At 33.0% G+C, this 27480-nt stretch overlaps 1 protein-coding gene across 3 annotated transcripts; it reads right to left on the reverse strand.

Annotated features, from left to right (window-relative positions):
• Positions 1-112: 112 nt before the first annotated feature.
• Positions 113-27480, reverse strand: LOC106077893 (SRSF protein kinase 3-like). 3 transcript variants are annotated; one of them, XM_056027903.1, is made up of 14 exons: positions 27375-27480; positions 27214-27286; positions 12409-12630; positions 11857-11944; positions 11470-11557; positions 10955-11061; positions 10678-10840; positions 10415-10575; positions 9073-9256; positions 8289-8900; positions 7710-7804; positions 7181-7288; positions 5734-5896; positions 113-4271 (listed from the first exon to the last, which is right to left on the reverse strand). In XM_056027903.1, exons 1-14 carry the CDS (start codon positions 27433-27435, stop codon positions 4084-4086), a joined length of 2313 nt encoding a protein of 770 aa, XP_055883878.1. In that variant the 5' UTR covers positions 27436-27480; the 3' UTR covers positions 113-4083. The 3 variants fall into 3 exon arrangements, with proteins under 3 accessions (XP_055883878.1, XP_055883879.1, XP_055883877.1); XM_056027904.1 differs by lacking the exons at positions 27214-27286; positions 27375-27480 and adding an exon at positions 18121-18663; XM_056027902.1 differs by lacking the exons at positions 27214-27286; positions 27375-27480 and adding an exon at positions 15300-15900.

Here is a 27480-nt window from a genome sequence, read left to right on the forward strand (position 1 = left end):
TTCGTACGTCTGTTTATAATATGATGCAGCATCTCCACTCTGTACTATATATTGCTCATGGTATCAACTTTAAATGTGCACACATACATGATAAGAAGAACACAAAGCAAGGTTTATTATTGTTCAATTTATTTCTTCAGTACTTAGCATCAGCAGGCTGGAGGGATGCGGTGAGCTGTCACCACAATGGAAATATTGCCCACCGAGACATGACTGGAAACTGGTATAAAATAACACTTCTTGACTGCACCAGAACAAAACAATCAGAGAATAGAATAATATACAGAGTAGAAACTAGCACGAGGTACAGGTGAACATGTTTCCCTACACAAATAAGGTGCACAACCCCAGACACACACGCACGCACATACAGAGGACTTGGGGACTCCAACCCTACATTAACAATGCACAATCGTGTTGAGACTTTTGATCTACCTTCAGAACCTAATTTGTACAATAAAGTAGAGTTATTCTTGAATTATTGGAACTAGCTGTACAGGGAATTGGGACAATAACCAGTACTAGAGGTGCAGCCATCTAAAGATATGAACTACCCTTGACTCTATGACCAACACACTTCAAGTAAAAAATAATATTTTGAATGAATATCATTTGAGTCTCATGATTTCAACACTTTTCTAATTAGTTCCAATAAGAGTTTATTGAGTTGCTTTTAACAACAATTCTTTAGATTTTTTTTCTCCTATTTGATGTTAACCAAGATGAGAAAGAAATGTGTAGTATGCTCCTGGCTGACAAAGCAACAAAGTTGTCCCTGGGAGTTTTTTGTTTACTGTCCACACAATGAGACTCACAAACCAACAGTCTAGCTCAAGTACAGACTGTTTAGCCTGAATGAGAAATACCACACACTCTGTGTACATAACAACATTTGCAAATACAGAATGAGAACCAACACACATTCCAGCTGAGTGACACACACTTTCTAGAGACTATCCTTCCTAGACTAGGTTAATTATAAAGCTATACAAATCCAAGTCAATACAAAAGATTCTAAAAATATGTTTCTGTGATACTGGTACAATGTAAATACTTGAAACCTCTTTCATTCACGTTCACCCTTGCTCATCATTTCAGTCACCACTAGAACTAGTTCACCACAGTCATCCCCAAGTGTTAGCTACTACAACTGGTAATGGTAATAGTGTTTCATTACATGGGAGATAATTCTTACAATTATGTTCACATCAAGGCTAGCCAATATACATACACAATACAAAATCTGTACAAGCTGAATGAATGGTGGTTATGTGTGACAGGATGATATGTCAAATGAATGATGTCATGTGGAGTACAAACATCAGTTAACCAAAAGGCCCATTACTTCCTGTGCCATCTTATAAAAAAAGGGATCTACATCCTCTAGCAGAAACATGTTAAAGCATGATTTCAATAAGTCATTGTACAAACAACAATTGCATAATCATCTCAATACTTAGTTATATTTTTATGATTTTTTTTTTGGCTTAAAAATGTGGAGAAAATGTTCAAATTAAAATGGGATGCAACTGTCTAAAAAAAAAAAAATAAGTTAAATCAAAGTGTAAGCTGAAAAGTCCAAATGAAACAAAAACTGTGAATGGAAACAGACAATTTAGTGGTCCAACTATCTGACAGTTTGTTAACATTTGAACAAAAAAGTATTCATGAAATTTTTTTTTTGGCTTAAATAAAAATAATCTTTTAAAAAAAATAGTCTGAAAGTTTAACAGGCATGTTGAAAGAAACTTGAAGAAAGCTTAAAAAAATGAAAAGGTAATATTATCATTAACAGCATTGTTTTCATTCAAACAGAATCATTTGAATACATTCACCAATAAAGATAGAAGCACCATTAAGCAGAGACCTACTGTACCTACAAAAAGAATAAAAGTGACTACACTTGGAATGAACTAAGTGAATAGTGTCCCGTGTCTAATAAGCAAGTATATAGTTTCAAATACCATAATAAAATATGGGGGTTACCTAAGAATGGACCCTTAAATCTTCAGGCAGTTAACAAATTAAAACTACAAGATAAAAAAAATCCTTATTGAGATATTACCTTACTGCTGGCCTAGCCTTGACAAACCTCAAACTACATAGGAATACTAAAGAAACCCAATCTATTCCCAATAGTGAAAATTTTAAAATATCAAGCGTTTGTCTTAGATTGCACAATGAGCAAGAATATTTTATCCACTAATCTAACTTACAAAATAAACAACACAAAAGCAATTCTTTAAAAAGAGAGACCATGAAGGCCCCACATCGAAACACAACATTTTAGAATGTGATCTTTACGAAGTTAATTGAAAACACAAATAAATAATTGTTATTTTTGAGACATTCTACTTGTGACTGTAAGCAAAGAAAAGACTGATTTTAGACTAACAGGAAATAGAAAACAGGAATGATACTGTTGCTCCCTTTCATTTTTGTTAAGACAGATGCTAATTAGAACTCAGGGACCACCAAATTACAAGTGATATTACTTACGAGAAGAAATGTTAAAATTATACTATTAAAATTTTTGTGATATAAGTTATTTATATATATCATACAATTTTAAAATCTTATTTTATCAAAATACAATAATTTGAAAGGAAAAACCATCAAGACAATACAAAAGCAAAAAAAAAATAATTAAATTAAGATGTTATTAAAATTGTAACAATCAGAATTAATAACACTGAAAAAGACCAATCCAAAAATTCAACTAAATATCAAATTTGGTCCTTCATTTTACACAAATAAGTAACAAGAAATTGCAGAGTACTATGTTAGTTTTATTCAAATTGAATTGTGGCAATCTTTATTACACAAAATTCAATGTCTTAAATTAGATCCAATTAGTAAATCATTATATATTTTCTTCCAACTGTTGATATTTGATTGCATTTCTTTTTCTCCTTTAGTGACAGGTCTATGATAAGATTTTTGGCATCAGACTTAAAAAGAAAACACAAAAAAATAGCTAAAAACTACCCATTAAGCTTGTATTTATGGCTGTATACTCATGTTTATAATATGCTACTATTACTAAATAATATAAATCTGAAATTTAACAAAAGCCTGTTTTAAAAATGAAATATGCAACTATTTTTTAAAACTATTTGATGTTACAGTAAAAAAAAAACAACAACTAATTTTGTTCTCTATATTTCTCCTACATTCTAGCGTCGTCAACAAGATGGTACTGTCAAGGCATTTAGTTACAATGATGTTAACTTGAAATTCACGTTAGCAAAAAAAACAACAAAAATACTTAGTCCTGGTAATGGTAACATTTTACCACCAATTAATATTTCAATTAAAGGACAGCATAAATATTTAACTTATAAGTAATCATTAAAAAAAAAATATTTAATAAACTTTCTTAATACCAGTACTAGAGAACACACACTGTTGACAAATAATCAGGTTAAAAAAATATTAACAGTAAAAAAAAATATACTAAATCATATTGAAATATGTCAAGCTACTCCTAGTTTTAATCTTCATTTGAGAACATTTTTATTTTGTTAAATAAAAAAAAAAAATTCAGGTAAAGATTTAAGCTGTCCTTACAGTTACAGAATGTATGTAGACTAAAAAAAATATACAACTTTCTCAGAGCTATTCACATTGAACCCTACTGCAACTATGTTATTTGTTTCATCTGATGACATTGAATGGTATGAAACCATTGGACTATGCCAGTAAACATTTGTCCTAATACCACTGAAGGGACATTAAAATCATACATGTGTCAACAGACAGGCTGTAAATATGAAAAAAAAAAAAGGCAGCATTCAGAAACATAAAAATAAATAAATTATTCCCGGGCAATACTAGACAAAAATCATGGGACACCAGGGTAGTGTATACCAGTGCAACAAGACAGCCAAAACAACAGAGTTGTTGAGTTACGCATCCTTAATGTTTAAAGTCCTTTTTTTTTTTCTTTCAGAGTTCCAGTGAATTAGATGAGTTTTGTGTGCGGCTGTTTTGAGTTGTGAGCGATGAATGTCTCTAGAAGAAAAAAAACAACAACAAAAAGCGACCATATTGGCAAAATCCCTAGCCACGAAAGGCTAATGGTCATACTTCCTGTAACCAAGGGTGCTTTAAACACTCAGCTGCGGTAGCCCTTTCAGCAGGATCAAATACCAACATTGGGAGAAGGAATTCACTGAACTCTCTGGCCTCCTTCTCTGACCATTCGTATTTCTCTGTGAGTACCTCCACAAGACCCCAAGGTTTCAGCTTGCTAATATGCCTTAGTTCACCTAGAACACACAAATGTTGAAAATATTATTCTAACAAGAATAAAATAACCATTTTACTTTAGACTCCAAAAAATTAACTTAAGAATATACATTGTAACTTTATAAAATCTTTAAAACATGAAAAGGATGAGAATTACTTTTGATAATGAGTCATGTCTTACAATATGACTGAACCAGCTCAGCTTTTGTCTTTTCACAGTATTGAGAAGTTCCTCCTTTTTGCCAGCCAGAGTGTTTATTTAAAGTACTAATTGATTTGTCTTCTTTTCCTCTTAGATAACCAGCATTTTTATGTAGCATTTACTCTCAAAGGCTTGGATTCTTCTTTCAGTCTCAGCATTCAATGTCAGATTTTCACAACCATATAGGCATAGAGACCACTAGCAAAGAACACATTTTAAATTTTACTGGAAATCTGATGTTACTCCTCCAAACTTCCACAGTTGGCTCATGGCAGCCGATGCCAAGCTAAAAGGGATTTTTTAATCTTTTTATTGATCATCCATCTCTTGTTATGTTTGACCCTAAGTAATTAAATGAGTCAACTTCTTCTAATGTTTGGCCATTCAATAGTTTGCAACATCTATATATTGAAATATATTATTGGGAAAAGAATTACTAGCTAGGGAAAACTGTTAGACTGTTATAATTTTTCAAAGCATAAAGAGAAAATAATTTAAATTTGGATAGAGAACTAGAAAATCACACACTGTCACTTCTGATATTTTTTTCTGGGGCAGGGTAAACAATGTTGTTGTTTTTTTTAAACTAATATTCATCTGTTAAGAGCAAAATAGTCACCCTATTAGATGTATAAAGGAGGTATTGTCTTTTTTTTTTTAAAGTATTCTACATTTTTTTCTTATTTAAATGATTGCACTTTTGATGCTTTAGAGCTTTTATTTAAAAAACAAACAAACAAGGGATTATATAGTCAAGTCTCACTGAAGTCATTGGAAGAAATTTTAAATCCTTAACTAAAATTATTCTTTATTTACACATTTTTTTTTTCAAAGTAAAAAATGTCTGTAAAACAAACTCAATTTAATTTAACTTCATCAATAAGCAATTGTAAAAAATTTTAAATAGGCTTCAACAAGTTATATTAACTTCCATTCTTAAAGGGGTTTATTATTCTAAGACCAGTGAAATTTAATAATTTGAAGAAAAAAAAGCCTGAATATAATGAAAGACTTGTATTATTCTAAGAATGGACATCCCATAACAAATGCGGTCAAATTAGCTGCTGTAAATTAATATAGCATTTTTTTAAAATCCTTTTAAGTAACTTTGTCGAGAAGATAAATTATTGAATAGACTAATGAATTTCTCTAAAGATAGAAGAAATCGTACCAACAGTATTAGTTCCTCATTGAGTCACAAAGTAGCGCCATCAGTGACCAACATGAGTTGACATTTTTAAACCTAGACTAGACTGTAGATATGCTAGAATAAACGTTACCTTTTCTATTAAAAAATTCTCTTGAATATTTTCCACTCAAAGCTATATTTCTGGGAATAGGTCCCACCAGTTCAATGATGTGTGCTAAATGGTCTTCATCTCTGGTGTAGTCTTCCCCACTATGAGGTTCAAAAAGATAGTCTCCTGTAGCTAGCTCAAACGCCTGAAATAAAGAAATTTCCAAAGAAAACTAATACGATCTTATCTTGTTTAAATTTAGGAACTACTTCAAGTTTTAACATTTTATTATAACCAAGTTGTAATGAGGATGTAGAACTTCTTTTATGAAAAAGAACTCCTAGCTCCTACTGCAGCACTAAGCGTCTTTTATGGCTGAATCATAATGCAGAATAATGCGTTGGGATGCTAGTAGCAGTTTTTAAACTTTCCTATAAGAAAAGATCATCATATCTTGTTTAGAACTAGAGTGTGGTGACTCTTTTTTAGTGACTGTATTGTTTTTATTATTTTTATGAATTTTTCAAACAAATAGTGTAAAAGACCCCAATCTGGAAAATGAATATTTTTTAAAGATTTTTTTAAATTCTAAAGGTATTAAAAATATAAATTTCAAAAAAATAGACATATTCTATAATTAAAAATTAATTTCTTTGTTAATATTAGATGTTAAATTGAAATGTATTTTTTACGAATTTTTTAATTCAGTGTTACACCTCATTGTTTTAAGGTATGTTGAGGATTTTTCACACCGGAATTAATGAATTCATTACCATATTTTGGGCTATTTAAATAGACCTTGGCAGATGATGGCTTTGTCTGCATCAAACATGGCCAAACTATGGAGATCACAAATGGGTCTCCATAGTTATGTGAAATAGTGCACTCATATATAATTTTCAGATTTGTATACAGGGCCGATACATATTTTTATTTGCACCAATAGTCTTTTTTTTTTTACCTCCATAGTGAGTGGGAAAATAACTTTAGGTTGCTTGGAGACTGACTGTCCCAGCTGTCTCTCAAGAATTTCATTGGAAATGAAAAACATTTTACTGTTTTATTTCAACTACTCTATTTGAGTTTTATACTTAGCATTATTTATTTTGTTGATCTGAGTTTGAAGGAATTAAACTCAGGAAAAATAAATTCATCCCATTGTTTCTTCAGTGTTTTCTAGTGGTGTTTTGTATATTAACAGGCACTGCTGAATCCATGTTTCATGATTGTGGAAACAATACAGCTCTTCATATAACATCGTGACAAGGTGAATGGGAGTGCTGAAATAGTCAAAGATGCCCTCCAGAAAAGTGTGTTGGTGTATCAATGCTGTATTTTTTGGGGTTAAAAAATAAAAGTCTTAAAGCCTGCTCACATCCTTACATCCCTAGATGCATATTATGGGGTAAGAAATGCAGTAGATGCATTTTGTAGTTACATTTTCATACAATCCAATCATTGGGGGACTTGTACATTGTAAGATATTTACCATGCAAGCTGTACTCCATATATCAGCAGGAGTGTCATAACCTGCTCCAATTAAGACTTCCAGACACCTATATTGGCGTGTCTGTATATCTTCTGTAAACTGGTGGTACTAGAAAGAAAGAAACAAAAGTCAGACTGTTAAAATCTTGGTTTTTTTTTTGGCTAATCTAACTAAAAATGTAAAGTCAACCATATTTTAATTGTAATTATAGTATATATATAATATAGAGAGAGAGCTACTCCTACAAGTCAAAGATGAGCCCATTTCTTATTTCCTATGAACTTGAAGATGGCTATGAGTCCAATCTTCATTTTCAAAAGCCAGCCACATACATGGCATGGGTAGGTTGGTTTGCTGCAGAAATGCCCGATTGTTTTTTAAAGCAATATTTAATCTAATTACAGTATACAAGATTTACTGAACTAACAATTCAATTTTTAAAAAAATGCTTTCATTTAAGTTTTTAAGTTAACTCTCATAACAATTTAAATTAATGACTCCTGATTTTCAAGTAAATATTTATTCTTACTGTCCAGCAAGCATTGCCAAGATCAGCAATTTTTACAGGAAATTCATCACAGATCTCTTGCACAGGGTCTGGCTTTCTACAAGGCAATATTTGCTCTGGAAATTATTAAAGATTGTGATTAAAAATAGTGCTAATTGACTTAACAAATATTTTTTTTTAATAATTAAATAAAAGATTTATAGTTTTCAAAAGATTTTTACATTAACTTGAGAAATAAAAACAATGTCAACTAAAAATGCATAAAATGTATTGCATGATATAGGTTATACAATTTTTTTATATAGAAAAGCTCAAATGATGTAGCTATTTATCAAAACCGTATCACTGGTAATGCATCAAACCCTTTTTGTATTTCAAAACAATGTAATGATATTACAATTGTTTTTATGAATCTTACTATCATCAAGTTTGCATTATGGATCACTCAATTTTAATAAGAATGCAGATCAAATATGGCTACATTTTTTTTAATCTAATTTTTTTTAATACTGTAAAAATCATAAAAATGGGGGGACAAAAGTCAACAGATTATCCTGACGATCATTTTGAGGACATTATCAAAGAAACAAATTACATTACCATCAGGTCCTTCAGTTTGCATATCTTCTATTTCACCATCACAGGATTCCACAGAAACACTATTCACAAGACGTTGTCCATCCAGTTCACATAATCCATCATGGTCCACTAGGCACTCTCCTGCACCGATAACTATACCAGACTCAGGGCACTGAATATCAGAAATAGGAATATTATTTCTGCTGTTGTTTTGAGACTCTTCTTGATCAGCTTTCCTAGAATATTCTGCCTCCATGCTAGAAGAGTCCCTAGAGAATTCTGAGGCATGTCCATTATATAAAGGTTCTGAATAGTTAGACGGTGCTGAGGTTACTACAGCATTGCTGGTTTGATTGTCAGTATTTGTATCAGCGGGACTATTGTTGTTTACACACATGAGCTGGTTATTGCCATCGTTGTTAGAATCACCAGTCACATTGAGTTTGGCAATGCCGGAGGCTTGACTGTCAGAGCCTGAAGATTTGTTTAGACTGGAGGATTCTTCCTCTTCTGTGTCAATGACATTAGTCTTACATGAAAGACTGCTATTGTTTTCACAGTTTTCAGTTTTGGCCTCATTTTTCTTGTTTTCCAATGAGTTTGACTGACCACTCTGTAGTTTGTTTCCTGTCACTAATAAAAGAAGCACACATAAAATTACTTTCTCAAATAAAATTATGAAATTTATCTTGCTATTAAAAGTACTTATAACTCAAACTAAAGCCTTTAAAATAGAAAACTGTTAATAAATCATAAACCTGAGAAATATTTCCAACTCTAAAACGTGAAAACAAAAGTGTCTAACCTACTGCATTGTTGTTTTCTCCTTCTAATAAAAGAGACTTTCGCTGACCATTGGTAAGTTTTGTACTATGGTCCCCTCCACCACCTGCATTGTTGGCAATAATACTCTTTGTGCTATTGCTGCATGACTCGGCTTCCATACTTTGTAAACTTGTGGTGCTGATACTATTTAGCATTTTACTGCCCTGTAATCAAGCAATTTATTTGGTGAGTGTATAATAATAGAAATAAAATAAAAACATCAGATGAGCTCATTAGACCCTAATTAAAAGGGGGTCTATAAAATTAAGTGAGACCAATCATACAGTTGTGTACTACTTATATAAATTTTTTTTTTATTAATATTTAACAGATATTAAAAAAAAAGGGTTGGGGAGTAATAAAGCTATAGTATACACAATAGTTACAATATACAAAATAATTTATCCCAGCTTACAATGGACCTCATTCACCAATCATAAACAAACAACTAATAGCTATCACATGACAGTTTTTTTTCGTTGCTTTATCAATATTATCACGTGGCTAAATGTTGTTTGTTTACGATTGGTAAATGAGATCCATTAATTCAATAAGGTATTTTTATTTTTGAAAAAAAAAAAATAATACTCAAGTTATCTAGGATAAGCATGTACATTCAATATTAGTATTTTAAAAATACACCCAAATACTTATCAGTTATAAACATTACACCTTCTATACCTACTAAGCTACTAAGCAAAAACAAAATCGTTTCACATACAAATCAAGGTATAGACAAAATTTTTAACATGTATCTTTAAGGACATAGATTAATAGTTCTTTGGGTGTTCTGCTGGTCACATGTACAATACACCCATGAGTTTGAAACTTCATTTAATAATGGAAATTTCTATATTTAAATTACACTTTCTATGTTAATATTAAGACTTGTATGTGATATGCTATGCTAGAATAATTTGTTATGTTAAGCAAGTTTTTTATTTCCCCAACTTATATGCGTTTTATTGTTTTTTCCTAAGTTATTGTCAACTGCACCAAATGATTTTGTTGCTAATGATGAATTATCATCAACAGAGCTTTTCTTTATCAATCAATAAAAAAAATTAACACCTTGTTTCAAACCATTTTAAGGTTTTATAAAACACCTGAAAGTAACCTATTTTTGGGCTATTAAAATAAACATCCATTTATGTCTTCTATATTAGTATCAGTAGCCTAAAAGGAGATAGGTTAAGCTTTTTTTCTTTTTAAATCTGCAAGAAAAGTTTACCACCTTTATTGTCCTATGCGAAATTCAATTCATCAAAGCACACGTAATAAAAAACTATTTTCATGAAAACAGATTTAACGTTGATTCTTACCGGTCGCTTGTCACCTCCTTTCTCTCGGTCAAGCTCCTCCAATTGTTTCATCTGCATCTGAATGAGCTGTTCTTGTTTCTTCTGCTTTTTCTTCATTTTCTTCTTTTTATTTTTGGACATTTTAGAAACATCCACAGGTTTTTCCTTAGGTGCTGTGCTCACTGTAAGAGACATAATATCATTTGTGAATATTCAGCATCATATCATTTTATTCCTATATAAATAATATGTTTTTAACTGGAAAGCCAACATTAAATACTCACCTGCTGAGCCTGGCAACTTGAGACCAAGCCTTTGAAATTCTATTGCATCAGCGGCAAGTTTTCTGATGTGACCTTCATCAACACACATAAGTATATTCTCTGGCTTGATATCTGTGTGTATTATTTTACATTTTGTATGGAGGTAGTCCAAGCCCTCTAAAACCTTTAACAAAAGGAATGTTTAACAATTACAAAATAAATATTAACAATCAACATCACTGACAGCTGTAAAATACTAGTCAATTAATAACTATAAGAAGTATAAATGACATCTAACCTGTTTTATGATCAGCTTTACATTATGCAGAGGAATACCTTGATAATTTGAACGAATAATTAGTTTCAGGAGATTGTTGCCTAATACTTCAAAGACCATGCAAACATCTTGGTGAAGTTAAGGAAAAAAAAACATTACTATAAAATGTATGCATCACAATATTTGCAATCAACAAAAATATCAAGACTACTAGAATAATTAAAAAAAAAAAAATGAAAACTATAAATATATCAATGTTTAAATAAAATACAAATTAAAAAATGAAGTAAAATTTTATGGATCAATCAAATTTTGAGACAGATCAATTGCATGTTGTTTTTATTTTTGTATTCGTAATACAAAAACAAATGAGATCATCTTTAACATTTCATTAACAACAAATGATTTAAAACAATGAGCACAGTTCAGTAGTTAGTTAATGATTTAAAATTTACTTGAAAAACAGAAAACAAAAACTTAATTTCTATAATAATTTAACTGATAAAAACAAATATAAATTTATTAAATTAGGATACGGGTTCCATTGACTCCAGAGATTTTAAAGTCATCAAGCAACTGAACAGCTTTTTCTCTATGTGGGTCGGTTTCATCTGCTTCTCTGACCTGTGCAGGTTTTATAAATAGAATTGTTACTAAGCAAAGCATAATTTTTTTTTACTATTATGATTTAGATTCTATTAATTCAAATAAAAATCAAAGGGACTGCAATAAAGACACTTTTTTGGTTGAGAATTACTTGTCTATATGTTTTACTAAGAAATTATAGCTAACTGGAAAAAAGTTTTACAAATTAACTTTCTTATTATTCCTAAGTTCAGTGTCCTATGCATTGCTTGGCTACAAACACAGTTTCATGGAACAAGGGCTCTAACAAAATGAAGCTGCTTAAAATAGAAACTTACACATTTCAAGAGTTTAATTTCATCTAAAGCTGTCTCTGTGTAATGTTGAGCACTTTTGACAACTTTGAGAGCCACAAAACGCTTGCACCTGAAAAATGGAAATGCCAATGATAATTGAAATGATCACTTCAGAAGTTTTTTTTATTATTACTGCAAAGCAAACCTATTACATATTAGAATAGAAAATATTTAAAACACCCTGGTGTTATACAGATTGTACACATGATGTTGTTGGCTTTACAATGATGATTATATCCAAGCCAAGACTTCCTGGTAGAACATAAATGAATCACATGTCATAACAGCCTGGCAAGTGCTAGATCAATAAATCAATGACTAAGCTGGAAACCTCAGGCAGCATTCTACATACAGGACAAAAAAGGTTGTAAGATTCTATCTCATGAAAAGAAAGTATGCCAGAAACTGTTGATGTAATACATCCCCCCTAACTTCTTTAAAAAAAAAAAAACAACAACAATGAAATGAGAAACAGCGGGAGATTAATTTTAAAAAAAATGATGCACTTTCAAATAAAATAGTGATGAAACATACACAAGATCCCAGCTGAGCCAGACAGTTGAGAAGTGGCCCCAGCCCAGTTTACGGACTATGTGATAGCGATTATTGAGCAAATCTCCAATCTTCACTGGGTGGTACCCTCCTTTACAATAGTCTCGAGGATCCTCCTGTTCATCATCATCTGAACCCAGAATTTCTTCTTCTTCATCTTCCTCTTCATCATAACGTGGCTCATGATTCTTTTTAGGGTCTGACCTAAAATTTAAAAAATGATACAAATATTATGATATGGTGCTATACAGCAGGATTATAAATAATAAGGCTACTTTCTTTTACATTTACTTTATTTTTCAAAACTTCTACTTAAAGCAGAAAAATTTACTTTAAAATTAGTAACAATAATAAGAATCTATAATATGAATCAAAAAAATTGTCTCAAGCTAAGTAAGCACGTGCAATAGCCTTGAACCCTGTTTACAATAAATTTTTAACTAGAATGACAACTTCTAGAACATAGTGATAACTGAAATGGTTAAAATAACCTCAGAAATTCATGTGAAATCAATGTGTTTGTCAAAAAAAAAAAATCTATTACATTTAAATTGAAAATTGTAATTCTGAGATGTATTTTAAATTTCAATTTGAGGATTATCTTTCTTCAGTTTATTTATAACGGATTTGTGTTATAGAGTGCTTAAAACAGTTTAGCATAGCACTGTGTCACAGTATCTTTAGAACTAAATTTGAAGGTTATATTAAGCTTTAATGATATAAACAATGTTCATTGTTGAATATTAACACCAGTGATTGATAAATCTCCATCTTGTGGCTCATTCTATATTAATATACATTTTTTATCAATTGTTATTTCTCTTCCAACTTTCATTCTAGTTTATTCTCAGTGTCAAGTTGATAATGTATATTCACTGACATTATGGCAGTTATTATATGTCAAAGCTTAATATTGCCATTGTATAAACTTTAATAGATATTTAGATAGTAAATGTTTACCACAGTCTGGAGATATGAAAGCTGATAATAGCAGCACAATTAATTACTACTTGTTCAAATTGTTCTCCAGCAGAGTTTGCTGCATACTTTATTGCAATTTTCATTTTAAGTTCAATAACTTTATCATTGGGGCTCTAAAACTAAATAACCATGACATTTTTGTTTCTAGTTTACATAATTCAAATATTTATACGTCTAAATCTCTTGTCCTATATGTTCTGAAAGTTTCTCTTTGAAATGAGACATTCTTGTTATTTTAATGATGACAGATAGCAAGACAAGTGTATACATTACAAAATAAACAAAAATGTAATTAAGCTGAATGAATACAGATGTCAGTTAAGAGAAGTACCAGATCAGCAGTGAACTACCTACACCACCAATATACTTCACTCCTGTCAGTATTGTGTGCCAATTACTGTTTCAGGTTAATGCAACAAGTCAAATCTTAAAAAGGAAAGTTCAGGCCATTACAAAATGCCACCTGCTAAGCTTATTAGACTTGTGGTGAGAATTTATCCTGTGTGATAGCCTAGTTAGCTTTCCAGTCTAAGAATAACACTAACAATGTGTGAAAACTGGAACAGGAAACTGAAAGATCAATTTAACTAATCAGTTGTGCAGTCTAGGACAAAGAGTTATGAATTATATTTTTTTTGTAAAGTGTTTATGCTTTGTGTTACACACCATCCTTTTTTATCCAAGACAAAAGTAACTAAATCTTTAAAACACAAATCTCAGCTATCAACATTGGAGAGTTGATTTGCAATTGTTAAATAAGTGCTGAATCAAAGAGATGTGTAAATTCTAGAACAGATTTTGAAACAACTAGAAAGAAAACCAAGAAATAAAAAGAAACTTAACTAGGCTTCTGAACAAAGGGCTCTCAGGTTCAAATCTTCATAAGACTGGGATTTTGAATTTCAGGATCCCCTGAGTCCACCCAACTCTAATGACATTACCTGACATTAGTTAGGGAAAGTAAAGGCAGTTGGTCATTGTGCTGGCCATATCACACTCATTAAGCATCGCTCATAGAAACCCTTACACCATCTGCCCTATAGACCTCAGGGTGGTTTAAAAGGGGTTCTTTACTTACTAGTATTAATAGTAATGACTAAGTCAACTGAGGAACTCAAAAGACAAAGAAAAACAAAACTGCTGAGTTTAAATGTCTGTTTAGTGAATCTTAAGTAAATCTAAATCCATTTCTAGTACTAGAGTAAGAACAAAGTGAATAAGTCACTAACAAAGAAAAATGCATATCTAATACCTGGGAGCTATGATGCACCTGACCTGTCTAAAATTAATCCGATTGCATCTATTTTTTTTTTTAATTTAAAGTTATTAATATGCTAATACAGATGAAATTACAGGATTTTCTTATGAAAACTAAGTTCTTGATGTGACAGTGTCTCTATTCAGCCAGTGAAGACAATTAGGTCAGATATATGTCAATAACAGTAACAAGTTCACTAGACTACCAAGAAAAATAGAGCTTTAAAAAAAGGTTTAGCTGTAACAATAATTGTGGATATGAAATTTTATAGAGACTCAAGGATACATTTTGGGATCACTACTGTAAAGTATGCCATTGTACTAACTTTTAAAGATAGGAACTTCAAATAAGAAATTAAATAGGAAATGGTGGGAAAGCAAAAGATGTAGATCTTCAGAGATTTTGTGAACTTGAGCAGGATTAAACCCACCAATAATTTTTAAGCAACAACAAGTTGTTTCTAATTCACAACTATTCAAATTAGAAAGATTAAATCAAATGTCTTCAACATAAAGTATTACATTAATAATTACTGACGAGATATAAAACAATGCTAGCATTAAACAGACAATTAGAGGACAGAGAGGGAAGAGATAAGATGATCAATGTAGTAGCCTGAACAAATAGCACGCACTCAGTCTCAGATAACACTGTTACGGCCAGAGAGTTCAATACATTCTCATTGTCATTAGCAACAGAGGAATGCGCCTCTGCCTCGTTCTTATCAATGGGCGTCCAGGGTAAGTCACATGACATAGGCGATTTGCTCGGAGTTTTATCACAGGGGCTGATCGATATTTTTTCGAGGGATGTAGCATTAGAGTTGACGTCCTTGGGACGCAATCTAATTTCATTCATCTGTTTCACACACGCGCTGGTCTCCGAGTCCGTGTTCGCGTTGGCGTCATTGAGGAGCACAGATTCCTGACGAGCGTCCACCAGAGGGTCAAAGTCAGGACAACTGCCTGTCGACGTGTTATCCACTTTGGTGGTGGACACCATGTTCTGCGTGGACTCCGTGTCACGAAATAGACTAATGCACAAGCAAGTCCACGAGTGGTTGGTAGTAGGGGTAAGCACTGTTTCACTGGATGGCATCGAGAAGTCCGCCTTCTCCTTCGTCCAATAGAAATGTTAGAATAATCTCAGGCGAATTCACATTTCCTTTCAGACACTAGTGCCACACGTTAGTCCATTCTAGCCAGACATTCTAGCCACTAACAACGTTTCACATCATCCCAGCGTGCAAATGTCGAGAAATCTGTGATGTAATAAACAATCCAGTCTCTTCTCGAAAAAGAAAATGGTGCCAAAGACTTCAGCAGAATGGGGTAGTGAGAGATAGGCAAGAAAAGCGGGGCGATCTTTGTTAACTATGTTGGCACAACCAGCAAAGCTCCAACATTTCCATAATCGATGGCAGCTCGCCCCCCTCTCTCAGCTCCATTCACTTCGGCGTGACCCTTGACCTTCTCAAACCGTTTGAAACGGAGACAGGCCAGATGAGCAGACGACATTCATTGATGAAAAGGCGAATTTTTTTTAAAAAAAGTAGATAAGTAGGCCTAGGTCTACCAAGAGCACTATACTTTTAGTTTTAAGCTATAAAATCACAATGTTTTCTAAGGCAATCTCTAGTTACACAAAAGAAACTAAAGAAAATGTCGGTCGTGCTTGGTCAAGATTTCCCAAAGCTAACTGCCTACTTAGAATTAGGAGCACAGACGAAATGAAAAGTTCTAGCTCCACAAGAAATCGATAAGAAGACATCTTTGGTTAGAAGAGTAACAACTCTCACTCGTTGTCCTTCTACCCCCCCCCCCCGCCCCTCACCCCCCCCCCCACCCCATTCTGTCGTGTCTCTCCAACAATCTCTTTCTCTCCGTCGCGTGTAGTAGTACTTGTGAAATCTGCAGCATTGTCTCTGGAAGAATAAGCGATGATTAACTAGCTGCTGATCGCCATTAATGAACTATAGGTTTGGCATGTGTGGGTGGGAGAGGGTGGGGGATTGAGAGGATAAAGTCATCAATTACACGTGTTAACAATCAGTGATAAGTTCTGCCATGTAGAACGCGTTGAAAAGCTTTTAGTTTAGGCAAATTGAAAATAGAGCGACTAAACATCAAGTATCTTATCAAGTGTAGTTCAACCTAGAGATTATGAAGCAGTGATATGTTATCTGAACATATATATATATATATATATATATATATATTAAATAAGAAAATGTTACATATTGTAAGAGTCACATTACATTCAAAAGTTGAGCAGACAAAAAAATACACAGATACGTGCAGTGAGTATAGAATACATTTCAAGTTCTATTTTTGGAACCAGCTATAGTGCTGCACGCTTAAAAAGAAAACAACAACCTAGTCTATGATGTATGTATGTATGTTTCGCATAATGTAACCTAATCCCATGGTACCAACAGTGCAGCTGGCTATCGTACGTGCCAGACGGGTTGGACACTAAAATCAAGACTGTTCAGTTCGAAAAAAAGGCTAAACTACGTCAAGCACTAAAAGTTAAAACTTCTCAATTACACACAAACCTATCCGACACTATGACAACCGCTAAGTACTTGCCCAGTGTAGTAGTCATTAGAAATAGGGCACGTTATTCGAACTCTACTTGACCCAGCCACTCAATGAAGGGAGGTGAGCATTAAAGATTGTTTTAATAAAAAAAAAAAAAAAAAAACTCAAAACCTTCATGTAACCATCAGCCCGGAGTCAGGATTTCAAATTCTTTATGAATATGTTTTGTTTTTCTTTTTAATTAAAATTAAATTTGAAAAAAAAAAAAATTGCAAGGTAGCACACTTTCTAGCTCAAAAAAAAAAAAAAATAATAATAAAACATTCACGTGTTCATTACCAAGACTTGAAACAAGATGTCAAGAAATACAAAAGTACATTAGTTTGGACTGGAATAACATGAAGATAGGCCGAATGTTAACTGTATGTACGGATTAAAAAGTCAATGTTGAGATGTACCAACGTGCTATGCGCAAGGCCCGTGCAGTCACATTTGGAGAAAGAAGGAAAAGGTCAACAGGGGCCAGCAGTTTCACATCTAGGTCTAGCGCAACCTTTCATAATGGGGAGGAGAAACCGTCAGCGGTCGTGCTAATCTAATTTACACGTAGCCTACACGTCACAGCACCAGCAAGTGATAGACAACTGGGCGCGATCTTACATCATTCACTTTATGCTGGTGTGCACACATCCTGGAATTGACACGATTACATGCAGAGGAAAGATGTCAATTTGAGACGGCAAAACACAATATCATATAATAATAATCCATCCTTATTTTAATAGTAAATATAATAATGCTGATGCAACAGTTGGGATTTAAATTGCGCATCCAACATAAAATGTTGTCCCCCCCCCCCCCCAAAACCAAATAATAAGCTGTATTCTACAAGAGCTAACAAGAGTGATCTACCTTAAAGACCGTCTTCTGTGTAAAGTAACCCAGTCCTGGTTGTAGTGGCCGGTTGTGCTGACCGATGAGCGACGCCGTTGTCTCATCCATTGAGACAACTTTTTGATCATTACAACTGTTTTAAGTGCATGTATGATTGTATGACTGATAGAATTCTGTCTAGCTTCTACGTTCTACGTTTCAGCTCACCCAAAGAAAAATTACTTGACAATATCCAACGGCAATGTCTTTCTTTACCACAGCATAATCCAAGAGAAATAGATTCTACATCGAACAACGGAAACAATTTATTTTAATCCAAAAATATCCAATAGAAATCAAAGTTAGGAAGGAAACTCCGAGATTTGACCATGGCTCTATAGCCCACTTGCTATGCGTATGATGTACTGATGTTATCCAATGTGTTATCTAGGTTTAAGAATAAATCCAATTGTTCGCAACACACCACAGTTCAACGCTTCACGTGTTCATAATGATAACAGAATGAAAGTAGCATTACATGACCACTTACACACAGGCAAAATGACGACAAATGTTCTTAAGAGTGCTAGTACGCCTGCCCAAATGTAGAATTTAATTTTTAAAAAAAATTAAATAATAATAAAACAAATAAAAAAAATAAAAAAAATGGCCTATAAATTTCACAACGTTAAGGACAAAGAATCCCGGCTGGCTTAAGTTTTAAAAACAAGCACATCGCTCATGAGGTAAGGGAAGCAATGAAACCCTGACAGTTAAAAGCCTTGAACTGATCAAAACAACATTACACACCTAGTCTAGCCTATACCATTTGTTTCAACCAAAAAAAAAAAAAAAAAAAAGATTTGCATTAATCTCTCCAGATCCCTACTACAGGCCAGCGTTCACATTTACAATCAAGTTTGTGCTTAAGAAACGGGAGAAGGGAGTGAGGGCGGGGTTACGGTGGGTGAACCCAGGCATCCCGTCTGACATATAAACATTTGAGGCTAAGAAGACGACTTTTTGGTATGAAACGGGGGTGGGAGGGGAAAGACCAGGCGTGGAATACGTTTGGTATGAGCTTGTCTAGAATGGAAAAGCCACTCAGTATACATTGCCTACAGGGTGAGAGCTTGGCATCTTTCCAGCAAATGTTCCCTTGTCTCCAGCACGTGATTCACTTCGTCAGATTTACACTGACCCGCCCCCTTCCTTTTCTATCTTCCATTTGATTTTAAACGAATTTTTTTTTTCAAGCTCCAGATATGAAAAACTTTTTTTTTGTTGGTATCTAAACAAAAACACACACTAAACAAACTGCTGTTTCATCTGCCTTAATTTCCATTGGGAATTTAGCAACGAATGAAAAATAAAATAAACACAAACAAGCGCACTCGAAGGATAACATACACGCCTCTAGCAGAGATACATTTGGTACACACCTATGGAAAACATTCATTCTCTAGTCAAGCTAAACGGGCTAGATTCCAGCACTCTATGGCATATATCCCAGCACTCTGTGGCATATTAGCACTTCTCACGGACGTCTTCTTTGGACTACAAAAAAAAATATTAAAATTCCAGCTCAATTTTTGCATTCAATTATTTTTATCAGACATTTTTAAAAGACGTTTATTTAAGAAAAGATAAAGATCCATATTAATCCTGATACTGCCTTTTAGAATCCACCGAAAAGGGAGGTCATTATTACTTTTGTGTTGTTTGTATGTCCGTCCGTCTGTGAGTTTGAGTTTGGAGTTTTTTGGCACATCGGCACACTTTAGGACATGTCGTGCCCGTAATCCCTAAAAGGTTACTCTCCTTTCATACCGTCCATCTGTCTCACCAGAAAATCTACTGCATAAAGCCTAAATAAACATGTGTGAACAGTGTGGTTACCGGGTTCGGGAACTAAAGAATAGAAACGACTACAAGATGTAATCTAGATTGCCACTGTTTGAAGGTGTGTGCGCGTCTTTCTAGTGTAACCATGAGTAAAATTACGGCAGATTCTTTGCGCAGGCTAAATATATTTGGATGTAACCACGAGTTGCAGATGAGGTTATACATAGGAAGTGAACGTTGAAATGGGAGAACAAGTTGATGACCAGGGACAAAAAGATGAGTAGTTGTAAAAGTGAATTACATTCTGTTTAAATCGTTCAGGATGTTACGTTTTCGTGTGTGTCTACATACATCTACAATCTACATAGACACTGAATGTGTTCATGTTTGTGTAATAAAAAAACCCAGTAACATTCTTTTTTGTTTCAAGAGACGTTTAAGTTTTATGTAAGTGTTCGGCATTAAGGAGTGAAAACGGTTTAGTTGGACTGGCTGTTTGGAGCTACAACCCAACGACTGTGGAGTAACACCCATACAGATAAAGCAAATAAAGAACTCCAATTTGTCTCGTAGACAGTACGAGATGTTGCATACAGTTGAATGACCAAACAAAAGGAGAAGTTGACTCATTTCAATATCAAGGGTCAAACGTAGCAAAAGATGGAGGATCAATTGAAGAGATAAAATCCCTTTAAGCTTGGCATTCGCTGCCAAGAGCAAACTGTGGAAAATCTGGAATAGTAACCTCAGCATCCAAGTAAAAGTAAAACTGAACTCTTCACTAGTGGTCTCTTTACCTCTATATGATTGTGAAAGTTGGACACAGAACACTGAGGCTAAAGGAATTCAAGCTTTTGAGAGTAAATTCTACAGAAAAATGTTGGGTATCAGATACCAGAAAAAGAACAAATGAGTTTGTACTGTTTGAAGTCAACATCTGGCTGGCAAAAAAAGGAGGAACTCCTCAATACTGTGACGAGACGATAGCTGAGCTGGTTTGGTCCTATGGTAAGACATGACTCATTGTCTAAAGTCATCATTACAGGTACAGTGGAGTAGGCAAGAAGAAATGGTGGTCCGAAAACAATCTGGCTCGACAATATAAATGAATGAACAGTTCTCTCTCGATACCCTGGTTAGAACAGCTGCTGACCGGGAAAAGTGGGAGAATTTTGGTTACTCGAACTGTCACAGCAACCGAAAGTCAAGGGACTGGTGATGATGATGACTTCATTTGAAAAAAAGAAACAACATAATATTTTTTTTTTAAAGACAATTCCTCTTTTATGAAGCTGATGACTGTTCCTAGGATCGAATATTGTACTCATAAATAACTCATAAATGATAGATTTAAACAAAAAAATGGAATCTTTTTACCCCCCCCCCTCAAAATGAAAATCCTGGTCAAGTGCATGTATAAAAAACTGCTGAGAGAGTATGTTTGTTCAAGACAAAGATTGTCGAGACCAAATGTTATTTTAAAAGATATTTCGAAATATTATAACGGTGAGACTAGAGTTTTCCACGTGTGGCCTATTAGCTAGTAATTCTTTTCCCAAAGATATACATCAACTGTTAAATTTCTAGGAAAATCGCTAGAGCCGTTTTCGAGAACCGTGTCCAGTGTCCACCCACCCATGAAAAAATGACAACCAGAAAAAGGGAAACTGTAAAAAAAAAAAAAAAGTCATGTTTTAGATACACTATAAGTGACAGTTGGACCCCTTGTGTGCACAACGATGAGTGAAATAGAATGTTCTAGATCACGTTTTCAATAGTTCGTGAGTAATACGAGCTGACTTCTCACCTTCTGATATAAATATTTGCTACCGGTACTTATCATGTGCACACATAAGAAAACCAAAACAAAGGTATTATACAAATACTTCTTGTAAGCACGATGAAAGCAAAGATAACAATTGATTTTCAACATTCGCTATTGACTACAAACACAATAGCGCTTAAATCCAAACTGTAACTGCTTACATCCAAACTAGAATGCAAAGCAAAACATAATTTATCGATTCTTGTTATTTCAGTTTCAGGTAAAAGAAAAAAAATTATGCACTATTTCAGCTTCATCCGAGACGGAGTGTTGTAGAAATAACGCATAAAAACTTTTTATCAGACGAACAGGGTGAGTTGATATAAGCTTTGCAAAACAAGATTACAAAGAGAGTTTGTGTTTTCACACGAACTCTTGGGTCCCCAAAGAGTCCGCCCGTGGGTCCACAATATTGAGGACAGATAGAGAGGTTTCGGCATATTTAGAAAGAGTATAAGAAGTTCAAACAACCAGTAATCACAATCCTACTTTATACAAAATGTTAATGTTAAAACGTGATTGCCTACGATCACTGACAACATATGCACGAGATCCTGCTTGTCGCCTGTCTGAGAATACGGCCAGCGTGAACATAACATGATTTTCTACATGTAGACTAAGAGATTTATGTTACATTGAGTCCTGATGAGTGTATACTACTTACATATGAACTCAAATGATTTAGTAAAATCTAGCCGATGGGGGACCCTTCAGACAAGGGGTTCGGATGACATCCTTCCCTTATGCCCAAGGGTCTCAAGTGCCATTGGCACGACTCCATAAATATGAAGGTCACATAATTAATTTTAAAATTAAACGTTCGCTTTCAGAAAATAAAAAGCAGCCATTGCAACTAAACGTAGCAAGCCATAAAATATGGTGAACTAATAGCGGCTCTTCCCCTTTCGGCAGCCACAACAAAAGATCAATGTAAACATCCTAACAATGCACTCTCTAGTCGACATCTAACTCAAATGTAGTAGAACTCGTTCCAGAGGCAAAATTAATGCCCTGCTTTTAGGTGAAAATTGGGAATTCCATCAAACCTTTTATGTTTTTAACTACTGCATTAACCCTGAAGGTTTTCAATTCTTTTGGAAGAAAAAATCAGCTCTTATTGATGTATCAAATAGTTACTAAAAAGGTCAAGACGGACACTTAAATCTACAGTAAGACTCGTAATCGTGGAAAACAAAAGCCTGGTGAAATGTTGGTATGAATACAACAATTAGTGTGTAACATGATTAACTCACTCTAAGTCACTCTACCATATAACAAGCAAAGAAAAGTACTCCTTCCAGACCTTACGATCTATGGAGCAAATGATGCAAAGGTCATCTATTTCTGTGGCTCACGGTTAACGAGGGTATCTTGTGGCCAACACAATGACACAAATTGATGCCAGTTACCAATCGGAGCTGGGTGGAAATGGGGCATCCTAAAAAATCCCGAAATTCAAAATCCGTCTTCGTCGAGATTAGAACCCGAGACCATTCAGTTCGGCAGCCAAGCGGTTTACCACTCAACCACCACACCCGTAAGTCAAATATTGTGAGGCTGGCTTTCAGACAAACTAAAAACATGTTGCCACTTCTCTTGGTGACTATGATCTGAGTGAGGTTTTGAAGAGGCGGATAACAATGTTCCATGAGATGAGCCGAATAAGTCCCACTGGCACTAGATTGGGCTTCACTGGGCTAAACAAGTTTAAAAGAGAATGGGGGGATCCAGCAAAGCAAAAAAAAAAAATCGTGTCAAAGGGGGATAATTGGGGAAAAAGGAGCCTAACGTTTGTGTTCTTAACTAGACTAGATCTAGGTTGACTTCGTCTCGGTTATTTTACTTATACAAATGCATACATATATAGAATCCAGAAAAGATGATAAAATGACCACTCCCATAGCCTTTCTTAATCAACTAATCCTTTTTTGCATTGTACAGTTGTTTTTCTTATTTTCTAACAATATGACTAATTTTATAAGTCATCCATTGCCTAGAGTGCCCTACAGGGACATCAAGGGGAATTAATAGACAATATTCTTAAACTGTATGAGGCTCACAGTGGTGTCCCTTACTATCAAACAAGAAATCTTGACTTCACATCATAATTTTATTTATCTATACAGTAAAACACAAATATGTTTGCAGAGATGCCTTCATGCCAAAATGAAATTGTGTATTCCCAGTCCTAGAAATGTGTATTTTGAGGGGCAAATGTGTATTTTCCTAATTATAGAGAAATGAGATTATTTTGTCTCAAGAAGAAACCAGTGACTCATCTGGGGGTAACCATTGTCTTCCAAGACAGAAGGAGCCATACAAAGAGACATATACAAAGATCTAATAAAAAATCAATGAATTCCCAATCAGTTTGAAGACATGAAATAAACTGACACATTGAAAGGAACTCTGCTTTATTTGCATCAGCAAGATCTAATATGCATTTGAAATCTTCCTGTGTTTGCTCACGAAAATTTATTATTTTTTTAAAAGATATGCCAAGTGGCAGATGTAATAAGAATAGTCCATTTCCAAGTATTGATGCACTGATCTATATTTATGATTAGCAACAACTTGTTTATATTTATTTTTTGCTTTTTGCTGTGCAAAAGTGCATTTTTAAATGATAAACCATACTAGCGTATTTTTGTATCCATTATTGTACAAAATATGCAAAATGTGTACTTGTAGGCAACTCTGTGTTTGCCTCTATATACTAAAGAAAGAGAAACTAGAAAAGAAAATTGTCTGATGGGGTTTTCAGAAGGAAATCAGAAATCTTAAAACTCGTTATAAAAATAAATACTTAAAAAAAAAACTCACTTATATTGAGTAAATTTGAGGAAATTATTGTAAATCAATCACCTTATCAATTAATCTGAATCAATCACCTAATCAATCATCTGGGAGAAGGTTTCAGTGCTGAATATTTTAAAAAGCAATTTTAAAAAAGGTCTGCTTGAAATTCAAATTCAAGCCTCCATGTTAGGAGTTCTGCCACTGAAATATGTATTACATTGTCTAACTTTAGGATTAATTTGATTATTTGATATTTGGCATGTTTATTGTGTACAGGTGCCCTACCCACAAGTCTTTTACTTAGATCTTAATGAAAATGTACATTTACACAGTTGGAATAATTCAATTTCTTATTGTTTAAAATTTTGCTACCAGAGAATAAGATTATCTAGTTGCTAATTTCAGTGCTACACGAAATGCTGATAACTCATTTTTTATTTATTTCTGATACAAATATTAAATATAAAATTTGTAAAAAGTTAATTTCAATTTTTATGCTAAACAAAAAGATCAGCTAATTTTACTACAATCCATAATATAGTACAGAAATGAGCATTCCTCAAAAAAGTACATACCTATGTAATATAAGGTTAGTGTAAGGAATGAGAACTCAGAATACTGGCTTTTTATACTTTTTAAAAAATTAATTTACGTAATTATTATGTAATATAAAAGAATATTTTCTTATACTCAATATCACATTAAACTTAGTCCTAAGTTTAACTTTAAATAAACAACTAAATCTCATTATTTAAACTACTTTTGCTATTCATACAGTATGTGTAATACTAAATGTTTTGTGCATAATTTGTATATTTAGTCTTTGTACATTAGATATTCCGCATAAACAGAAAAGGAAGGGTAAAAAATGAACAACAGAACTGTAGTTAATGTTCAGTTCTATAGTTCATATCTAGTCAAGTAGTCTAAGGAAACTGAGAACTGCTAAAAGTGGGGGGAAAAAAAACAACATTTTCTTCTGCTAGCATTTTTAATTCATGAAGTCCAAATTTACTTAAATATTCAATAACAATTATTTTGAGTGACATCCACTGCATAATTACTAGAAATACACTACATTTGCTTAAAACTACTTTATCATGTAAAAATTTGCATTTAATTAATTTTTTAAAGAAAACCCTTTATATTTTTCAACCACATTTCAATGCCCATAGAAAGTTGTTTGAATATAATGAACATGTGCCACAAGTACAATTTTTTTTTCACCTCTAACATTTAAGACTAGGATGTCATTGTATTCACATAATGATTACGAAGTGATACAAAAAATATAATCTAATATGCTCAGATGCTGGAATGAGTTTCATTTCATTTTTCTTTACATAGAAACAAAGAAAATGTAATGTAATAAGGTCAACAAAATATTACACATTGAAATTAATAGTAGACAAACATTAAAAGTACTATGCTGTCATTTCATTGAGTGATTCATACTTAAGAAGCTAATCAATAATTGATATAATATGTCTTCTATGACTCATCAGAAAATATGTAAGGGTTTTGTGTCGAAATATCTAGAATATAATCATGATATGTTATTTTCATCTTTAAATGAAGAAAACTAAGAAATAAAAAGCTTTTATTTAAGTTAATCAAGAATAAGTTGTTTAACTTATCTCTCTACAAATATTTTCATTGTAATCATCTCAATGTAATGGAAATGCTTTTATTTATGCCAGCTTTTTTTTTTAATTGAATCAGATGTTATATGTAATGACTCATTAGTAATGTGGAAAGATATAGATATCTTTACTGGAATAGATTATAGTCTAAGTAGTAAGTCTAGTTCTAGGGCAATAAAGTCTAGATTTTAGAAAATTTTATGGAATCTAGATTCTAGATCTAGAACAAAAATGAAACTGCACATTCACATTATAATCATTATGATGATTATGTAGTAAAATTTAGTGATTCTGATTTTGACACTGACTAGTGAAATGTATGCTGTAGTGTTATACTAGACAAGATTTTATATTAAGACATTAAGTTATATAGCTATCCCTTAAATTACTTTTAAAATAAAAGTTTAAAGTGATGAAAGTTTAATTAAATTAGACTTTAGACCTAGTCTAGTCTAGTATTACTAGTAAGACTTACAGTGGACTTACACTTATACTTATATTTAGAATTTAGTCATTTATATTTATATTTTTTTTAGATTATTTATAGTCTATACTCTATTAACTCTATACTATATATAGAATAAATTATAGAACTAGATCTAGAATGTCTAGAATTCTAGATCTAGAAGAATGTTATGAAAAAAATAAAAATATAAACTATTAACTTTTATTTAAATTAAATAATAAAGTAATAAAGTAGATAATCTTTTATTTTTATATTAAATATTAATACTTTTAACTTTAATAAATTTAAATACTTAATTAATAATAATTTAAATAATCTAGCTTCAGCTTGACTTGATTAGTTAGTGATTGGACATTTATTAGAATTATTTGAAGAAAAAAGAATAGATCTATACAGAATCTAGACTCTAGATATGGGTTCAAGATTTCTTTTAGATCTAGATCTAGATGATAGATAAGATCTACCAGACTAGTATATTTATAGTTATAAACAATCCCCGTCTTCTACAAACTTAAAATTTGTCATCTAAGAGAGGTAAGCGAACTTCAACTTACGTTCGTTTCTTGTCATCGTGCTTAACTCGTGGCTTGCCCTTTGTTCGTTTCTTGCGCGCTTGAATGGCTAGTGCTGAAATAAGTAGCTACAATATAAATTCCACGTATTTATAAACCACTATGTTATCAAAAGCTAAACAAATTTGTATGAAATCCCTTACCTTTTCGTGGAATTTTTGAGCTCATCTTGTGTTTTTCTTCATTTAGAACACCAACGCGCATGCGTACTGTTGCTTAGCTGCATTCTGGGAAATAACTTTCAGAAAC

The sequence above is a fragment of the Biomphalaria glabrata genome, chromosome 4 (assembly GCF_947242115.1).
Source record: "Biomphalaria glabrata chromosome 4, xgBioGlab47.1, whole genome shotgun sequence".
NCBI lineage: Eukaryota > Metazoa > Mollusca > Gastropoda > Planorbidae > Biomphalaria > Biomphalaria glabrata.